This window comes from Brachyistius frenatus, unplaced genomic scaffold (assembly GCF_029030835.1).
Source record: "Brachyistius frenatus isolate BFR_SWC_R1_liver_20210118 unplaced genomic scaffold, ASM2903083v1 Contig_21, whole genome shotgun sequence".
NCBI classification, from domain to species: Eukaryota; Metazoa; Chordata; class Actinopteri; family Embiotocidae; genus Brachyistius; species Brachyistius frenatus.
Window position 1 is genome coordinate 3,716,869 of NW_027210620.1, and position 17,367 is coordinate 3,734,235.

The following is a 17,367-nucleotide window of genomic DNA, read 5'->3' on the forward strand; positions in this document are numbered from 1 at the left end:
GCTGCAGCTATTTCTGCAGCCGTGAGCTCAAACATGGACCGATGATCAGAGCAGGGGGAAGAAGAAGAAAGAAACCTTTGTCTTCGGTGTCCGCAAAAATTCTCCCAAAGTGGAGGTGATGGAAAAGGTGAATGATCCTATTAGTCAAAAGAAATCACAGCAGTTGATGCTGCTGGTAGACAGATTGTTTCCAGTAATGCAGTTTCGTTTCTGTCCAATAGAGGGCAGGGAAAATATGCCCAAAGCCCTTTTTTCAGACGGTGTTGAGATTAAATTTAGGTTTCTTTAGAGGTGAAAATAGATAACACCCTCTGACCTTTTAGTTAATTAGGTTGTTTTTTTTTCTTCTGGTACTGTTGAAATCATTGGGCCCCTCCCAGTAATGTTTATATCAAGCTGGTGTCGCCCAGCTGCCTCAGTCATTATCTGTTTCTGGCTCCTCAGCCTGCAGTTGTGAAAGAGGAGCGCGTGATGCCGCATTTATCTGCATTTATCTTCTCTGTTTCTGGCCGGTAACTGTAATCAAATCTTCGGGTCTCTGAGAGGCCATGAAAACGACTTTACTGCCCCCCCCCTCCCCCTCCCCCCAATCATGACCTCCCTCCTCCATCACAGCATCCTGCCTGGCCTCACGCACTAATGTCCAAATGACATTTAGGAAATTACAAACGCTGCCGACCACCGGGTGGATGTCGGGACTGGACGGACCGAAGCAGCAGAGAAGATAAAGACGGATAGATGGGAGGAGACGGAGAATAAATAAAACAAATGAAAAGGTTGAAATGAAAGACGGTGAAGCCGAGGGCCGACGGGACTGACGCGAGCCGAAGCAGACGGCGTGATGGCGCGAAGCGTGACGCGAAGAATGCGAAACGCTCCGCTGAGAATGTTTCTTATCAAAACTGTTCGTACCAGCAACGATTTTTCCACAGTTGCGTTTGTTTTAGCTCACTCTTCTGAAAAAAACAACAACAAATATGGACACTGTTGACTGCTTACAACCAACTCTACTTCATCTAAACGTTAATTACGTAGAACTATCCCGATGGCCTCGTGGTGCAAATTACACTGTTATCACTCGTGGAAAAAAATTCTTTGATTTTTGTATTTCATGAGAGAATTTGAATGGAAGTCTATGGAGCCGGAGGCTTTTTTTGGAGCCAACCCCCGGTGGCCCTCGGTGGTATTGCAGTTTGAGGCTCTTCCCGCGTTGGCCCCACTTTATTAAACCTGGAAGCTACGTCCACTTTTTTTTTTTTATATATTTTTTATACAGCCTGGATTTGACGTCCGTTCCACTTCCACACAATGTGATTCGTCGATATCCTCACTCAGAAAATCGTCCTCCTTCCAGAAAAAAGTAGCTTTTCCGCCGTTTAATATTTGTGTTTTGTGTGGCCAAACAATTTTTGAAATGCAAATGAATCGCACTAAAAAAAATTTTTACTTTTATACTGCAACATAAAGTTTTCATTGGACGGAGAGTTTTATATTTTTTTTCTTGGGGGGAGGGGGGGAATCAAACGTTCTTCCAGTAGCTTCTATCGTCTTCAGAGGACGGTGGATCTTCTGCATCCCAATCGGATGACCGTTGCTGCCCACCAAAACTGGGGATAGATGGTTAAATAAATAATACACAAGGAGGGGGAAATAGAAATGAAAGGACAGACTCTTTATTAATGGATGGCCTCCACCAAAACAGATGGACTGGGGAGTGCGGAGGGGCGGGAGAGGTGGGAGATGAGGACGGTTGGGCGACGAGCCTTATTCATGAATATCTGCTCCGGCGTCCATATAGATCTCTTTAATAACGGAGGGGGGACGATGGACAGACATGAGGGCAAATTAAATGCACCCGTCCAAAGATGGACAGGCACCAAATGACAGCCTGTCCCCGGTGAACTCTTAAAAAGGTGCTCTCCTCCCGGGCTGCCCATCCTGCTCCCCTCATCTGTCCGTCTTGCGTGTGCCGTCACGGTGCAGAAGTGTATTTGTTGGCTGCAGTTTTTCAACCCCGGGAGGACGTTCATCTCCTTCGACTCTGCAGGTGCAGAAAATAGCCTGAGCAAAAAAAAAAATTAAAAAATAAATAAATAAGTGGACCAGCTTTCAAAGAACTCGTTCATTCTCTCCACCTTCTTCTTCCCATCCTTCACGCGCCCCGCTCTGATTTCTATAAATCATTTAGCGACACTAATTAGTACTTTTGTTATCAGAAACTGCCCCGAGCCTCCCTATATCTCTGCAGTCTCTCATTTTCTATTCAGCTCTTCCTTCCTCCCCGGGGAGACGCTTACTCATTCACTCCTTCGCCACTCATCTCTCCCTGGACTGCTAATGGGGATTAAAGGCTAATTGAGGCTTAATTGAATAATGGATTAGAACATGCATGTAGATGTTGTTTCCTTGCATTTTTCCTTTTTTTTAAATTTTATTATTATTATTTTTTTATGGGAGTTCTTTTTTGGAGGGGGGAGGGTGATCGCGGGATGTGTTTTTTTTTTTTCAGCAGGCGTCTTCACATCTTGGTTTACCACTTGTGGATTGAGTTGGTTGAACCAGGACATTGTACAGTATCTATTTAAAGGATAGCGCTGATGAATAGTCCTCAAACTGAGTGTTTTCTGTTGGTCCATTTAAAAAGAAATCTTCAGATTTCTTAAATCTGTTTAGTCATCCACAAGTTTATAATGTCGGACAGAAAATACACCTTCTTTACAGACTTGGAGGGGGAAAAAAAACAAACAGAGACATTCAGCGAAGATGCCTCACGTCACAATTACATCATCTTTATTAAATAAATCAATTACGTTGACTGATAACCATTGCGTAATAGAGATGCATGCGTGTACACACTGAAACGTAAGATTTTTCTGCCACCGCTCTAAAACACGCGAGCTGTGAATCGATGACCAATGACAGTGCAAACAGTTGTAGTAGCTGAGACCAAAGCACATTAACCTTTTTGTTTTTGTTTGTAGTTCTTCTGCAAAGCTCGTTGCAAAAGCTAATTTTGTTGGTCCTGTATCATTTCATTTCAATCAATCCAAACGGAAAATCGAGAGAGGGAGAGTGTGTGTTTGTTTTTAATCCAAAACAGCCTTGATTTATGATATCTGGGGAGAAGAAGGAGCCATTAATGGTCCCATAAAAAACAATAAAAAAAAAAACAGAACAAAGCCGGTTTGGCTATGAGATCGCGCAGATCCAAACACACAGACAGACACACTGAAGAAGAGTGTGATGTTGGTCTGTCTGCACTCATTATAATCTCCACATCTTCTCCTCCCTCTGCCTTATCCTCTCTCTCGCTCTCTCTCTCGCTCTGTCTCCTTTGCTTTTTATGCCACGGTACAAGACACCTCCACACCACAAGCAGATTGGGAGTCAGCAGGTGTGTGTGACAGTGTGTGTGTGTGTGTGTGTGTGTGTGTGTGTGTTTTTTTTTTTGGGGGGGGGGGGTGGATGGGTGGCATCATCATTGCCATAGGAACGGGAGCTTGTGAGAAAGAGCAAAAAAAAAAAAAAAAAAAAAAGACAGTAATTTGTCTGGTTTCCGTGGCAACAGGCTACACAACAGCAAACCTCAGGGATACTTAAAGCATCTGCGACAAGGACATGTAATATGAATAAATGCGCCAAACATGAAGAGGGTTACACCATCACATGCTATCAAATCAAATGTGCATTTTTTTTTTTTTTATATATCCTGCACGAGAAGATACAAATATGTTGTCATGCTTAATCCATTTTATATTTCAATTCGTTTAAAGCTGCAAACATCTCCAAATATTGAGGCTGTGGCATCATAGAGCAACACGTTTTTTTTGTTGTTTGTTTGTTTTCCTGTAAATATGATAAAGATCATAGAATCAAATCTAAAGCAGACAACGTTAATGTCACACACACACACACACAACAACAACCCCACTTTTACATGTGCCATGTCGAGTCAACGCTCTCCGGTACGGTTCGCGTGAATGTGGTTTGTTTCTCTGCATCGTAGCGGCGCGGATAAGCGAGAGGCGGGGCGGAGACGGGGGTGGGGTGGGGGGGGGGGTCGTGAGGGCGGTGCAATCAAAAAGGGAAAAAGGCAGAGAGAGAGAGAGAGGGGGAGGGGGGGGGAGACGGTCCCCGGTTTGAAAGCCGGTAATTACTGACAGATGAATAGGGGCTCCGCCAAAGGCACCGGGGCGATGAGGAGAGGAGAGGACGGACGACAGAAAGCCTTCTGCCGCAGAGGAAACCCAGATTAGGCTGGTTTGACACGCAGCTCCGCCGGCATCCCCCGGTGCGTGCACGGCGCGTCACTTATCCTGCGACTTCTACCCAACCCACCCTAACCCAACCCACCCCAACCCAAACCAACCCCACCAACCAACCAACCAACCCATCCAAGCCGACCACCCATCAGGTTGTTTTGGCGACTTCGAGATGCAGGGCGGAGCTGGGCGCGCGGACAGCCGGCAGGATAACATCTCGGTCTGAATGCGTCTTCGAGGACCTCCGTCATCGCCGGGTCGGTCCCCCCGCTCCCTCTCCCTCTCCCTCTCCCGCTCCCACTCCCTCTCCGTAGGTATGTACAGCTCCGGCGGAGTCCAACTACGGTGCGTCTTCCGTGTCACAAACAGAACTAACGCTGGGGGTCTTTAAGGCAGTTTTTGGGGGAGAGGCTTAACAAGTGTAATTATGAGACTACTTGAGGATTTTTTTTTATTTATTTTTTTTAAATTTATTTATTTATTTATTTAGTGTCTGTTGCGCACAGAGCCATGCAGCTTGCAGAAGGCGCGGAACGCAGCGGGGTAGTGGCTGTTAAACCTGAAGTAGGCTACCAACATGCTCTCTAACCGCAGAGCAGATAAATGCCGGCTCATTTAGCAGCTTTTCTGTCTTTTGCGTTACTCCAGCGGATGAGAGAAGCCCGGGAAAAGGGGCGCCCCCGTGACAGGAGGAGGGTTGGATTCTCCCCGGCTGGTGACCTCCTGCTCAGGGGGACAAATCCTCCCCAGCGCCCGGCGTCACCTGCCTGACTCCCGGCTGACAGCGGCTGAGCCCACCGATGCGTCCGGCAGCCCCCGATGCTCGGCAGTGCTCCGGAGCTTTCCGGTCGGTGGGAGAGGCTCGAGCCGCGGCCGCGCGCTAGGATGCTGCGCCAGGTGTTGCACGCGGGCCTGAGGACCTCCTTCCACGCGCTGGGCCGGTTCGTGGCGAGCCACCCGGTGTTCTTCGCCTCGGCGCCCGTGCTGCTCTCCATCCTGCTGGGGGCCAGCTTCAGCAGGTACCGCGTGGAGGAGGACGTGGAGAGCCTGCTCGCGCCCAAACACAGCCTGGCCAAGATCGAGGGCAACCTGGTGGACAGCCTGTTCCCCGTGAACCGCTCCAAGCACGCGCTCTACTCCGACCTGCAGACGCCGGGCCGCTACGGGCGCGTGATCGTCACCACCCGGAAGGGGAGTGTGCTGGACCCGCTTCACCTGGACACCATACTGAAGGTAGACGCGCGCGCGCGCGCAACGCGTGACACATTCGGAATAATCACTTCTCCGAAGAATTTTTTGTGAAGTTAACGAGCGTGACTGCAGATTTTTACTCACAAGTTACCTCATAAATGAAAAAATTAAAAAAACCAAAAAAACAACAACGAACGGAAAGTGCGTAAAAGTAACGTCATGATCAAATAAAACTGATTTAAAAAAAACAAAAAAACAAAGAAAGGCAAATAAGCAGATGAAAAATACATATTTATTAGAGGGAGTCTACTTGAGGAATGACCTCGTACCAGTAGGACATTTGAAAGATGACCTGTAATCTTTAAGAGGTTTTTTTTTTTTTTTTGCACACACACACACACACACACACACACACACACACACACACACACACACACACACACACACACACACACACACACACACACACACACACACACACACACACACACGCGCGCAATAAGGGATTCAAGGACTCAGTGAAGCCCCCGGGGCAAAATGGCAACTAAAAACACAACACTTGAAAGGTAGAATATTTTCCTATTGGGTGCCCTTTAAATCACAGTAAATTCATCACAGAAAGAGGCAGCGGTGCATCTGCAGGATTTAGCATTTAAAAGAAAGAAAGAAAGAAAGAAAGAAAGAAAGAAAGAAGGAAAGAAAGAAAGAAAGAAAGAAAGAAAGAAAGAAAGAAAGAAAGAAAGAAAGAAAGAAAAACACACTGAGGTAAAGGTCAGCATCCGCAGGTCAGTGCACATATGCGGGCTGTCGTCATTCTCAGTGATTGATGGACATTAACGAAGCAGAGCATCTTAATTACAGAGTACCTCTGTCTCTATGTTGATACACCTTAAGTGGAGTTAGGAGCATTAGGTTGACTCCCCCGGAGCAATCAGCCAAATGATTTCACCAAGTTACGGAGCCCTAATCGGAGTTTGCAGACCAGGCGTGGAGTTGTATTATTTAGGCTGTGTTTGTAAATGCTGCCGGTCCATGAATGTTTCTGTGTTGGGGGGGGGGGGTTTGTCAAACATTGTTGTTGTGACCCACTTTACTGTAACACAGCCTATGGAGGACTGCTACATTTAGCGACAGGCTCGGTCCAGGGATCTGCATCATTTACTGGCAACAGGCTGCGGGAGAGAAACGGCTTCGTGCATTAAAAGAGAAGGGGGTTGTGAAAGGAGAAATCCACTGTTGCGTAATCTTGCACGGTTACGTATCGTGTTTTTTTTTGTTGTTGTTGTTTTTTTCTCGTTTCCTTACATAGTCTCTCCACCTCCCTTTGGAGGATGAACTTGTTGCATGCAGTAAGCTTTACAGTATGTGTTCGGCTCAGAGAGAGATATCAGTGATCAGAGGGAAGAGGAGGACCAGACAGGATTTTTTTTTTTTTTTTTTTCCATTTTGAAATAAGTGTAAGAATTGTGAGTCACACTCATTGACTGCATTGTGTTGGAATATTTCAAGTCATGATCTCGTAGATTTCCACTTGTTTAAATGTCTGGTAAGCCACTATGTGAATCTTGCGGTGAGTGAGCCGGTCTGATTGAAACCCCGTGTTTGCAGTATTATGAACTGAATGAGGGTTGTTGGGTGTCGACAGTCCCGCGGAAAAAAAATGACGAGCGGTCCACAGTTCGGCTCCGCATTTTTTTTTTTTTTCCATCACCCAGTGTTGATTAATTCACCAGAGAGGGCAGGAGAAAGCTATCGCAACAGGATGTCTCTTTTACTGCCAACTGACTGATGTCACACGGGCAGTATGGTATCGGATCCGTGAAAGTCCAAAAACCACAGCTGCAGTTTACTGTTTATCGCCAAATGGGGAAAAAAAATAGAGACCGTCGAGATTGTAATTTTAAGCTTTTGTTGGTTTTGTTGGTAGCTCTTTCACTGTCGTAAAAATATTAAGTGTCAGCTCAAACTAGTCCGTTTTAGATGACCTTTCTCTTTGATTCAGAGGAAGTAAAAAAATAACCTGACCTTTACCCCTGATGTTTCAGGCACCATCTCCATCTTATAGATTTCCATTGCTGCAAATGTGTTGGTATCATGTGACACTGTATCCAATTAAATAAAGAAATAAATACACCACCCGCAACAGCAGGGACTCAGAAATGATAAACTAACCACCATTTTTTTTTTTTTTTTTTTTTTTTTTTTGCTATGACAACTGCTATCCAACACTTTAGTCCAGTCTCTACAAATATGGGATGGATTGGGATGCATTTTGGTACAGACATACATGAAACCCAGAGGATAAAAAAAATAAGGCCTTTCATGGTCCTACTACGTTTTATCTATTGGCAACAGTTGGATAAAAGTAATGACATATCCAGTAAAATATCTCTACATCTACCAGTTGATTTGCACACAAATTGGTGCCGATAGTCAAGATTTCCAGAGGATGAATCCAAATGATCCTGTAACTTGGCCTCCAGTGCTGCCGTGTGAGTAAATTTCTATGAATGTAGTGTTTGATCTGACAGTAATAATGACATAATGCAATCATTTGGCAGCAGTGTCTGCATCTTACAATAAATCTTTAAAAAAAAAAAAGGGGATTGGTGCAATGAATTACAAGACCTTTATGAAGAAACATTCCTGCAGACACACTCTCCTTTTTCTCAAGCCAATGCAGCACTCTGAGGTGGGAGACAGCTCTGCCCATGTTCACTGTGGCAGAGACTGGCATCAGGCCTGTTGCTTAGTAACCAGCACTGGTGGATGCTGCCAGTGTTGTCCTCTCGCCATAGAAACGGAGGAGGATTCTGAGACGACCATTGTTACTCTGTTGGGTGAGACGCACTCCCCCGCACATCTCAGCCTCTTTCTCCTGCAAACAAATGGCGGAAGTGGAGGCGCAGGACGAAGGCGAAACAGAAGGAGAACTTTTGCGCTCTCCTACAGTTTACGGTGGATCTCAGTGAAGACACAACTCTTTCTCTCTTGTTTTGTCTGCTCGCAGCTCCACAGGCGGATCTACCAGATGCAGGTGACGGTGCCGGCCACGGGCCTCAACAGCTTCAACTACTCCTTCTCCTACCTCTGTCTCCCCGACGACAAGAACGTCTGCATCATCGATGACATCATCCGCGCCATGGAGGACATCCAGACGGCTCGCGCCTCCAACCGCTCGGTCCCGATCCTGCGCTACCCGATCACGCAGCTGGTAGACGGGCGGCAGGCGTACATCGGCCACCAGCTGGGCGGCGTGCAGGGCTGGGGTCCCGGCGGGGCGGTGCGGGGTCAGGGGACGGGGGCCCGGGGGGAGGGCGTCCGTTCCGCCAGGGCGCTGCAGCTCACCTACTACCTCCAAGCCCGAGGCAGCCTGATGGACCGGGTGGCCGGCCAGTGGGAAAAGGCCTTCTGCGCTGAGCTGCAGCACTTCGCGGCGTTGCACCCGAAGCTGGGGCTCTACCCTTCCACGTCGTCTTCTCTGAGGACAGACTTTCAGTTCTCCTCCGTGCTGGCACGACGCCCCCTGTTGGCAAGCTTGGGAGTATGCGGGGTGCTGGCCATCCTCTGCTGCTCCATGAGGGACTGCGTGAGGTCCAAACCCTGGTTGGGACTGCTGGCGCTGCTGTCGATCACACTGTCGGGCCTCACCGCTGCTGGGATACTCAACCTGACCGGGGCCACCTACAACTCCACGTACCTGGGCATCCCGTTCGTCATGCTCGGTAGGTTTAAAGCTCATATTCATACCGATGACATCACAAACTTCACTGAGTCATTGTGAATCCTCCCATTTGTCTGAAAACCGGTCTTTCTGCAACGTTCAGGTCAGACACAGCGACGGTAGTCGAGCGCAGGGAAGTCTTAGCAACGACAACAGCAGATAAAAGCACAGAGGAATCAAAGATAAGTGATGCTAATGCGTGGCAGGTGGGAGCCACGGTGAACGCTGCCATCGCTTTTTTTATCACAGGCTGCCTGTGTTCACCGGCTGCTCTCGGTACCTGTTGTGATGGATTTTGGCAGATGCCCGCCTGAGGCTGAGTGCCTTTTCAAAGTAGACAAATCATCAAAATGACTGGCAAGTAGTAGGGCATGAACTTGACTTACTGACAACACAATTTCTGACTAGGGGCCAAAAACTAAAACTAAACTAAAGGTTTGTAGGGAAAGTTTTTTTTTTTTTTTTTTTTTTTTTAAGTTGGAGTGGAATCGGGAACAAATCTGCTGAAACCCGAAGACTTCAAACTAAGTTATATCCTAATAAGTCTTCTAAATTTAATAACAAACTACCTCGGTTATCATTTCCTTCATGTGCACGACACGTGAGCATCGAATGTCTTCCAAAATTGTTTTAAAATTACAGCCATCCAAATGATGAAATACTGTTTTTGATACGACACCAACTGCGGTTGAGATGTCTTGAGGTTCAGGCACAAACGCAACTTGATTGTTTTGTATTAGAAATAACTACTTTTTATTAGAGAACCTCGGTAGTCGGTCAATGTTGACTGTTGATAGGACGTGAGAATCAAACAGCAGTCCTCTGTTCTAGAGTCCAACACTTCGTTGTCCCGTCCATCCACCCCGATCTCCTCATCCTCAGGCTTTCAGGTTTTCTAGGAGCACCACTCATCTTCCACCAATGATTTTCAATAGTTTATTAAAATCATTCATCTATGTGCACTGCAGCCACTTCCTGCAATCTGTCATCCACCGATGGTTGAATCTAATCGGTTGTTTGTTTTTTTAAATAGGCTTCGTTGAAGATTTGGTGACTTTGGTGAAGATTTTTCCCAAAATATTCATAGTGATGGCAACATTACCAGCGTTGCCAAGCAGTATCGGCTTACAGCAATTTATTTGTTTCTTTCTCAGATCTTTATTTCCCAAAGTGAGAAAATCCATCAACAGATTAACAAACCGACTGTTTCAACAGTTTAATTTGTTTGCCTTGCGCATCCTTAATTCTGCTGCAGCTTGCACATTAAAAAGGGGACGGTGAAGTTGTATCCGTGTTGGTGTATTCATTTGTTGTTGTTGTTTTTTTTCAATGCTAAAATTGTTTCGTAAATTGGTTCATTTGTTTGGACGCAGATGAAAAAAAAATAAATAGAAGCAATGAGGAGAAGACGAAACAAAGTGGGGGGGGGGGAGAGGCTGCAGACTGGAACAGAAAAGACGGAGAGGGGCTCTGAAACATCACTCCAAAGGCAGGCTGAGATCACAGAGTCTCTTAGTAGAAAATGAATTTAAACTGTAGTTGGAAGGGAGACAGGCAGACATACAGACAGACAGGCAGGCAGACAGGTAGACAGGCAGACAGACAGACAGGCAGGGAGGGAGGGAGGGAGGGATTTTCAGAATGCAACTGGGCCGACAGAAAATAAAAAGGTGGGAGGAAGTGTGAGGAGAGAGGGAAGGTTGTGGCGGTGCTACAGAAGAAAAGATAGGATTAGGAACAGGGAGGAAAACGCAGGATATTTCAAAGCAGAGACAACATGGAAACGTCTTTCGGGATCAGAAAGACGACCCGTTAATATCCTGATCCATTAACTCACCAGCTGTGCGATTGTGTACAAAGGGGGTGGGGGGGAATCCATGATCTTAAAGGATTATTCCGGGTTATTTCCCACCTGTTTCCAATTATTGTGGCTCTTCTTGGGTCGCGCTAACGTCGCTCCAGCTCCGTTGTAGAGATTCGATATAAACGAGGAGCGAATACCACGAGAATTTAAAAAAAAAAAAAATTATGTGAATTTTAAACATTTATTTTCAAGTCCGACAGAAAGTAAACACAGAAATCAGCCATTTAAGGCCATTTTTGCCACCTGCTTTAGGAGACATCATCATCAGAGACATCTTGCCTGCACTACCTCGGGAGACTTTATGAGGAGGATCTGAAGTCATCGGCGATAATATAACAACCTGCAAAGCACCTGTGTTTTGATAATTGATTCATCAATTTAGGTCAGTTTTGAAAGAAAACACCTGCAGCTCCTCTGATTGACTCATTTTTCTGCTTTTCTCTGTTTTATAATGTTGTGAAGTTAAGTTTTTTTGGACACAACAAAAATATATCTTTATGGGATAATTTTTCACTCTTTTTGTTTGATATTTTATAAGTAGATAACATTGTCAGATGAATGAAAACAAAAAAAAAGAGTTGTAATCATTCGCATCGCTAGCTGACTCATCTGAATCCAATTTTTAGGCACCTTTTCATTTATTTTGTTAGGTTTAGGTTTTGTTTACTTTAAGTAGAGAGAAATATTGCTTCTTTTTTTTTTTTTTTCATGAACTTGTTTATCTTCCTCAGTAGGAGGCAGAATTGTTTGCGTGTTTGTGTGTTTGTGCGTCTTTCCTGCCGTAAACCGACAAACCAAACCCTGATTTTTTTTTTTTTCAAAGTTTCCCAACAGTCGTGTCAATTACTGAAACCACTCTCAGCCAAAGGAGACATCTTTGTGTTTTTCTTCATGTCTTTGCGCCTGGACCTGTGTGTGTGTGTGTGTGTGTGCGTGCGTGCGTGCGCGTAAGTGTGTGTTTGTCTTTGTGTGTCTGTCACGAGCTGGTAAATATGAAAATCCTTTGAATAGTTCTGTCCCCAGCCTCTGTTTTTTGCTCTCATGTTCTCTTGGCAACGTTAACCTCCCCACCTTTTTCTCCGTTAGTCACCGTCTAATTACCTCTCTCTCTCTTAAACACACACACACACACACACACACACACGCACGCAAACATGCAAACGCGCACACGCCACAGATCTGCAGACTTTCTCCGTCGCGCCCACGCCTGAAGTGTCGGTGCGTTGCGCCTCTGCTAAGGTGTTAAGTGTTCCGCCGTGGTGAGGTCACTGAAGGGGGAGGGGGGGGGGTGTGTGTGTGTGTGTGTGTGTGTGTGTGTGTGTGTGTGTGTGTGTGTGTGTGTGTGTGTGTGTGTGTGTGTCGCCGGTGACTCACGGGTGCCATGGCAACCATGGGAGGAAAAAAAAAAAAAAAAATCCATTGAAAACCATCTGCTGCACATATGAGCGTGGACGCGCGTGGACGTTCATTAGCTCACGCACGGACGGAAGCGTAATACCTTCACATTTAATGCAAACCGGTCACTGATTGGGTTAGTAAAAATAAATCTATCTTTTCAACCGTGCAGCCTCTTCATTGAGAGCTGGCTACGAGTTGTGTTCCCGGGTGACGATGCTGCTGCTGCTGCTGCAAACCGGAGTTGTGAACATCACAAGAAAACTGCATTTTCATGGTGTCTCACATGTGCCGTTTCATCCATCTCCACTTCAAACAGGACGGAGGTGCGACTTTATGCAGAGAGGGGAGCAGTTATTACACTTCCTTGTGACAACGCCGGGATTCATCATAATGAATAAATTGAAGCAACCCTGGTGCAATCGCACGGCCTGAAGGGAGAGAAAAACGGATCGGTCGGAAAGTTTTTCTGTCACGTGACTCTGTGACTTTGTAGTTGCAAAATCGGTGCTTCTTTTAGCGCTCCGTTTTCGGTGTCCGCCAACTCTTAAGGGAAATATCCGGATATTAAAACTGCGAAATTCTCCTACTACGTTCACAAGCCGGTCGCCGCTTGTTTCTTCGTGTTGTTTGGTTCTGAGAAGGGTCGCGTCCAATCAGTTTAAAAGAGCGTTTTTAGTCGAAATAGCTGCTTTCTGCGGCCGAAAACGCAACATGTGCTAAATCTCTGTGGCTCCATCGCTACAAAAGAGCCAACGTACGTCGTCCTGATAGAAAAACAGATTATACCGGCGTGTTAAATGGGCCTTTTTAAGCAATGACACGTAAATCATCATCGTTGAGTCATGTAGTGCGTGTAAATATTAATAATCCCTTCAAAACCGAAACTATTGTTTCATGGTTTCTTCCCTGTTCTGATTCGACTCGCTTCTGTTTGTTTTTTTTGTTTTTTTTCAGGTCACGGGCTCTTCGGCTCCTTCGAGATCCTGTCCTCGTGGAGGCGTACGCGGGAGGACCAGCACGTGAAGGAGCGCGTGGCGAGCGTCTTCGAGGACGTCATGCTGCGTTTCTCCGGCTCCACCATGCTCCACCTGATGACGCTGGGCCTGGCCGCCTCGCCGCTCACCAACATGGAGGCCGTCCGGCTCTTCTGCCGCACCGCCGCGCTGGCCGTCACCATCAGCTACGTTTACATGTTGTCCTTCTACAGCTCCTGTCTGGTGTTCACGGGCTACCTGGAGACCGGCTACCGACACGGCTGCTTCTGCCGGCGGGTCCCCAAACCGGACCGGCTGGACTCCAAACCGGCCTGGTACCGCTGTTTGATGTACACCCGGTACCAGGACGAGGCCCAAGCCGCCAACCCGCCGGAGCACGCGGTCGGTCACACTCACACGCCGAACCCCAGCCTGACGCACCCGCACGCCGCCGCCAACAGCGGCAACCCGGGCGTGCACGGACACGCCCACGTGGCCAACTCCACGCACCCGCACCCTCTCGCGCTCTCCACGCCGAGCGCGGACCCCCACCCTCAGGACTCGCACCTACTGCTGGGGTGCGTACGCCGTTGCTACGGAGACTGGATCACCAACACTTACGTCAAACCCTTTGTGGTCCTGCTGTACTTGGTTTACATCTCCTTCGGCTTGATGGGCTTCTTACAGGTGAGACACACACACACGCACACGCACACGCACACGCACGCACACACACACACACACACACACACACACACACAACGATGTACATAATCAGTATAACAATCTCTGAAACAAATGTTAATGAATTTGGATTTATAAGGGGCCCAAAACTTCCTCATGATGTCGCATCAACCTCTTCAGCGGGCCTGTGAGCTGTGATTACCCATAACACCAAAAAAAAAAAAAAATATATTTTTTTTAATGATGAAATTAATATCTCAAAAGTGCAATGACTGGCTTCGCCATTAGCTGACTGGTATATTCCTGATTATATTTTGTCTTTACACCCGATGCAAGACGCCCGAGCGTAACGAATGCGTTTCCGTTGTCAACAGGTGACCCAGGGTTCCGACCCCAGCGCCCTGGTTGCCATGGATACAGCAACGGTATTGTACACGCGTGCCCAGCAGCGCTACTTCAGCTCGTACTCCCCCGTGATTGGATTCTACATCTATGAAAGCGCCCCCTACTGGAACGCCTCGGTGCAGCGGGACCTGCTGGAGTACGCCAAAGGCTTCCAGAGGATCAGCTGGCTGGAGGCGTACCTGAGCTACCTGTCGGACCGCAACCAGTCCACCAGCCAGCCGCGGGAGAACTTCACCCGCACGCTGCGGCACGCCTTCCTCCGCGAGGCGCAGTTCGCCCACTTCGCCGACGACATCATATTCGCGGAGCGCGGGCAGGGCGAGGAGCCCGACGTGGCGGCCTCGCGCATCTTCCTGGTCGCCAAGACGACGGAGAACAAGCGCGAGGAGATGTCAGTGCTGCTGGACACGCTGCGGCGCCTGTCGCTGACCTCGCGCGTCCGCTTCCTGATCTTCAACCCCTCCTTCGTGTACCTGGACCGCTACGCCGCGGCGGTCAGCTCCCCCCTGCGGCACTCACTGCTGGCGGTGCTCTTCCTGCTGGGTCTGTCCTCGCTGGCCGTCGTGGAGCCGCTGGTCTCCGTGTGGCTCGGCCTCACCCTGCTCTCCGTCCAGTTCGGCGTGCTGGGCTTCATGACCCTGTGGGGCGTGGAGCTGGACTGCATGTCCGTGCTGTGTCTGATCTCGGCGCTGGGGCACTCGGCGGACTGCAGCGGCCCCCTCCTCTGCGGCTTCGCCTCGGGCCGGGGCGACAGCAGGACTCGCTGGGTGAGAGTGGCGCTCGAGAGACACGGCGTGCCGTCCCTGCAGACGCTCGTCTGCTACGGCGCCGCCCTGTTGCCCGTGGGCTCCGTACGCTCCAACCTCACGCGCACGCTGTTTCGCTGCCTCGCCCTCACGGCCGGCTGCTCGGCCCTGCACACGCTGGCCTTCCTGCCCACCCTCCTCACCTTCCTGCCCCCCTCCAAGAGCGAAGGCGACCGGACCGGGGGGGAGGGCCAGAGGCAGGAGGTGGAGTGCGTCGAGATGAACGACAGCACCCGAGTGGTCGACCAGATCACCACCGTCTGAGCGTAGGATGATGTTGTTGTTTTTTTTTTTCGGCCCCTGTGTTGCCACGGTGACTGCCGGCCGGGAATCAGTTCGTTGTGGGGCGGGCGGGCGGGCGGGCGGCCGCTGAGCGTGCCGCTGACGAGAATGCCGATAGTGGCGAAGAGAAGAGGGAAAAAAATGGAGGGTGTGACGGAGCAGAGATGGGAAGGAAAATAGGAGAAAAAACAAGAGCAGGCTGATGAAGACCAGGAGAGAGGAAGACAGGTTTCCGATGCAGCGTATCCATGGTTACCTGCTTGTTGCTAGCGCTGTGTGGCATGCGGATGAGGTTTTCTTCCCCCAAACAGCCAATCAGAAGTTGAGGATCAAGCCTGGATGCGATGTCATCACAGAGGAAGTGTCACACTTTCTTTCACTGTCTCCGAGACTTGCTTTCTAGGTCCAATCCCGTCGTCTGGCTACCGCTATCTGTTCGCCATATCAAGTTGCACAAAAACAGCTCCAATGACATGAGGCAATCATCTGTATGACCCGAGTATTTCTACTTTGATGCTGGACAAATAAAGTCTAAGGAAACGTGAGCTGAAGGGTTTGTGGTTTGTAGTTTACGGCAGAATTGCGGTAACGTAAATGAGCAGAGAAACTGTTGATTTGAACACTTTTCTGAAGCCTGTGAATCAAATAGGTGTCCAAATGTGGCATTTGAACCGTAACTGCAAATTTGGGCACCAAAACGTCCACAAAATGCTTTTAATTTTCAGTTTTCTTTTTGAAAGATCTCGACGCGGATGCTTCACAAGTTCGGTCGCTCAGAGCTGACGTGACGAGGAAAGGTCACGCTCTTATTACGCTTTGAGAGCCAATTCATTCAATACAAAACCGTCTCTGCACCTAAACCAGTGTGGGTTTTTTTTGTCTTCGGATCTGTACGTGAGTTGGAATGAAAGTGTTAATCTCTTTCAACCTCCCGCGATTCTTCCCCCCCCCCCCCCCCCCCCCCCCGAAGGGAAGCGAGCTTTTTGCTTTTATGCTCCTGAATTCATCTTTGGTAGTGGAAGGTGTGTGGGAGTGTTTGCTATTGTTAAATCCGTGCTCCTTTCCGACAAGTGCCTGAATGAAAGTATTGTTGCCGGCGCCTCAACCATCAGTAAGGACAAGGACACGAGCTGCCCACCCGGGAGCGCCGTGCACGAGCTGGGAGGGAATCGCTAACTGTGACGGCTGCGTCGTCCTTTGTAGAATACGCTACTTACACAATTACAGGGTGCAATATGGTTCTTTCTAAATATAGTCTGTGCTCAAAGCGCCGCTGCTACTTATTCCATAGAAAGAGGCAGACTGTCGGGAAATTATACCTTTGTGGGAATTGCATCTTTGGCGCGGACGTCGCGCTAAACTTAACTAAAAGCAATGGTTCATTTTACAACACAAAACGTCCTTTTTCCTCCAAAACGAACTGCCCATCGGTTCTAATCTAAAATTGAAGACCTCGGGGAAGAGATTCACAGGACTCGGTGAGTCCGCCAGAAACCAACAACACCTCCCACACTCGATTGCGCTGTCAATCCAAATGTGTTTTGTTTTTCCTGCTTCCGCTGCAGTTTAATTTATGGAGTAAAGTAGGACACAGTATGGAGCTGCAGAGTTTCATGTCAGAGACAAAGCTGCTCTGGAAATTAAAGGGTTTGCTAAATCAATGTTTTTTAGCCTGCAAGGCATCTGAAAAATATATGATCTGCAGTAAAGTGTGAAATTGAGATATATTTTTCTGCTTTTACAATTAATATGTCAAGTTTTCAGTCACCATCTTAGT

General features: G+C 48.1%; 1 protein-coding gene across 1 annotated transcript; it reads left to right on the forward strand.

Annotated features, from left to right (window-relative positions):
* The first annotated feature begins 4,570 nt into the window (after window positions 1-4,570).
* ptchd1 (patched domain containing 1) lies at window positions 4,571-16,135 on the forward strand. The gene is made up of 4 exons (XM_069696473.1): window positions 4,571-5,495; window positions 8,464-9,178; window positions 13,394-14,100; window positions 14,472-16,135. The coding sequence occupies exons 1-4, from the start codon at window positions 5,082-5,084 to the stop codon at window positions 15,570-15,572; spliced, it is 2,937 nt and encodes a 978-aa protein (XP_069552574.1). The 5' UTR covers window positions 4,571-5,081; the 3' UTR covers window positions 15,573-16,135.
* The last annotated feature ends 1,232 nt before the right edge of the window (window positions 16,136-17,367 follow it).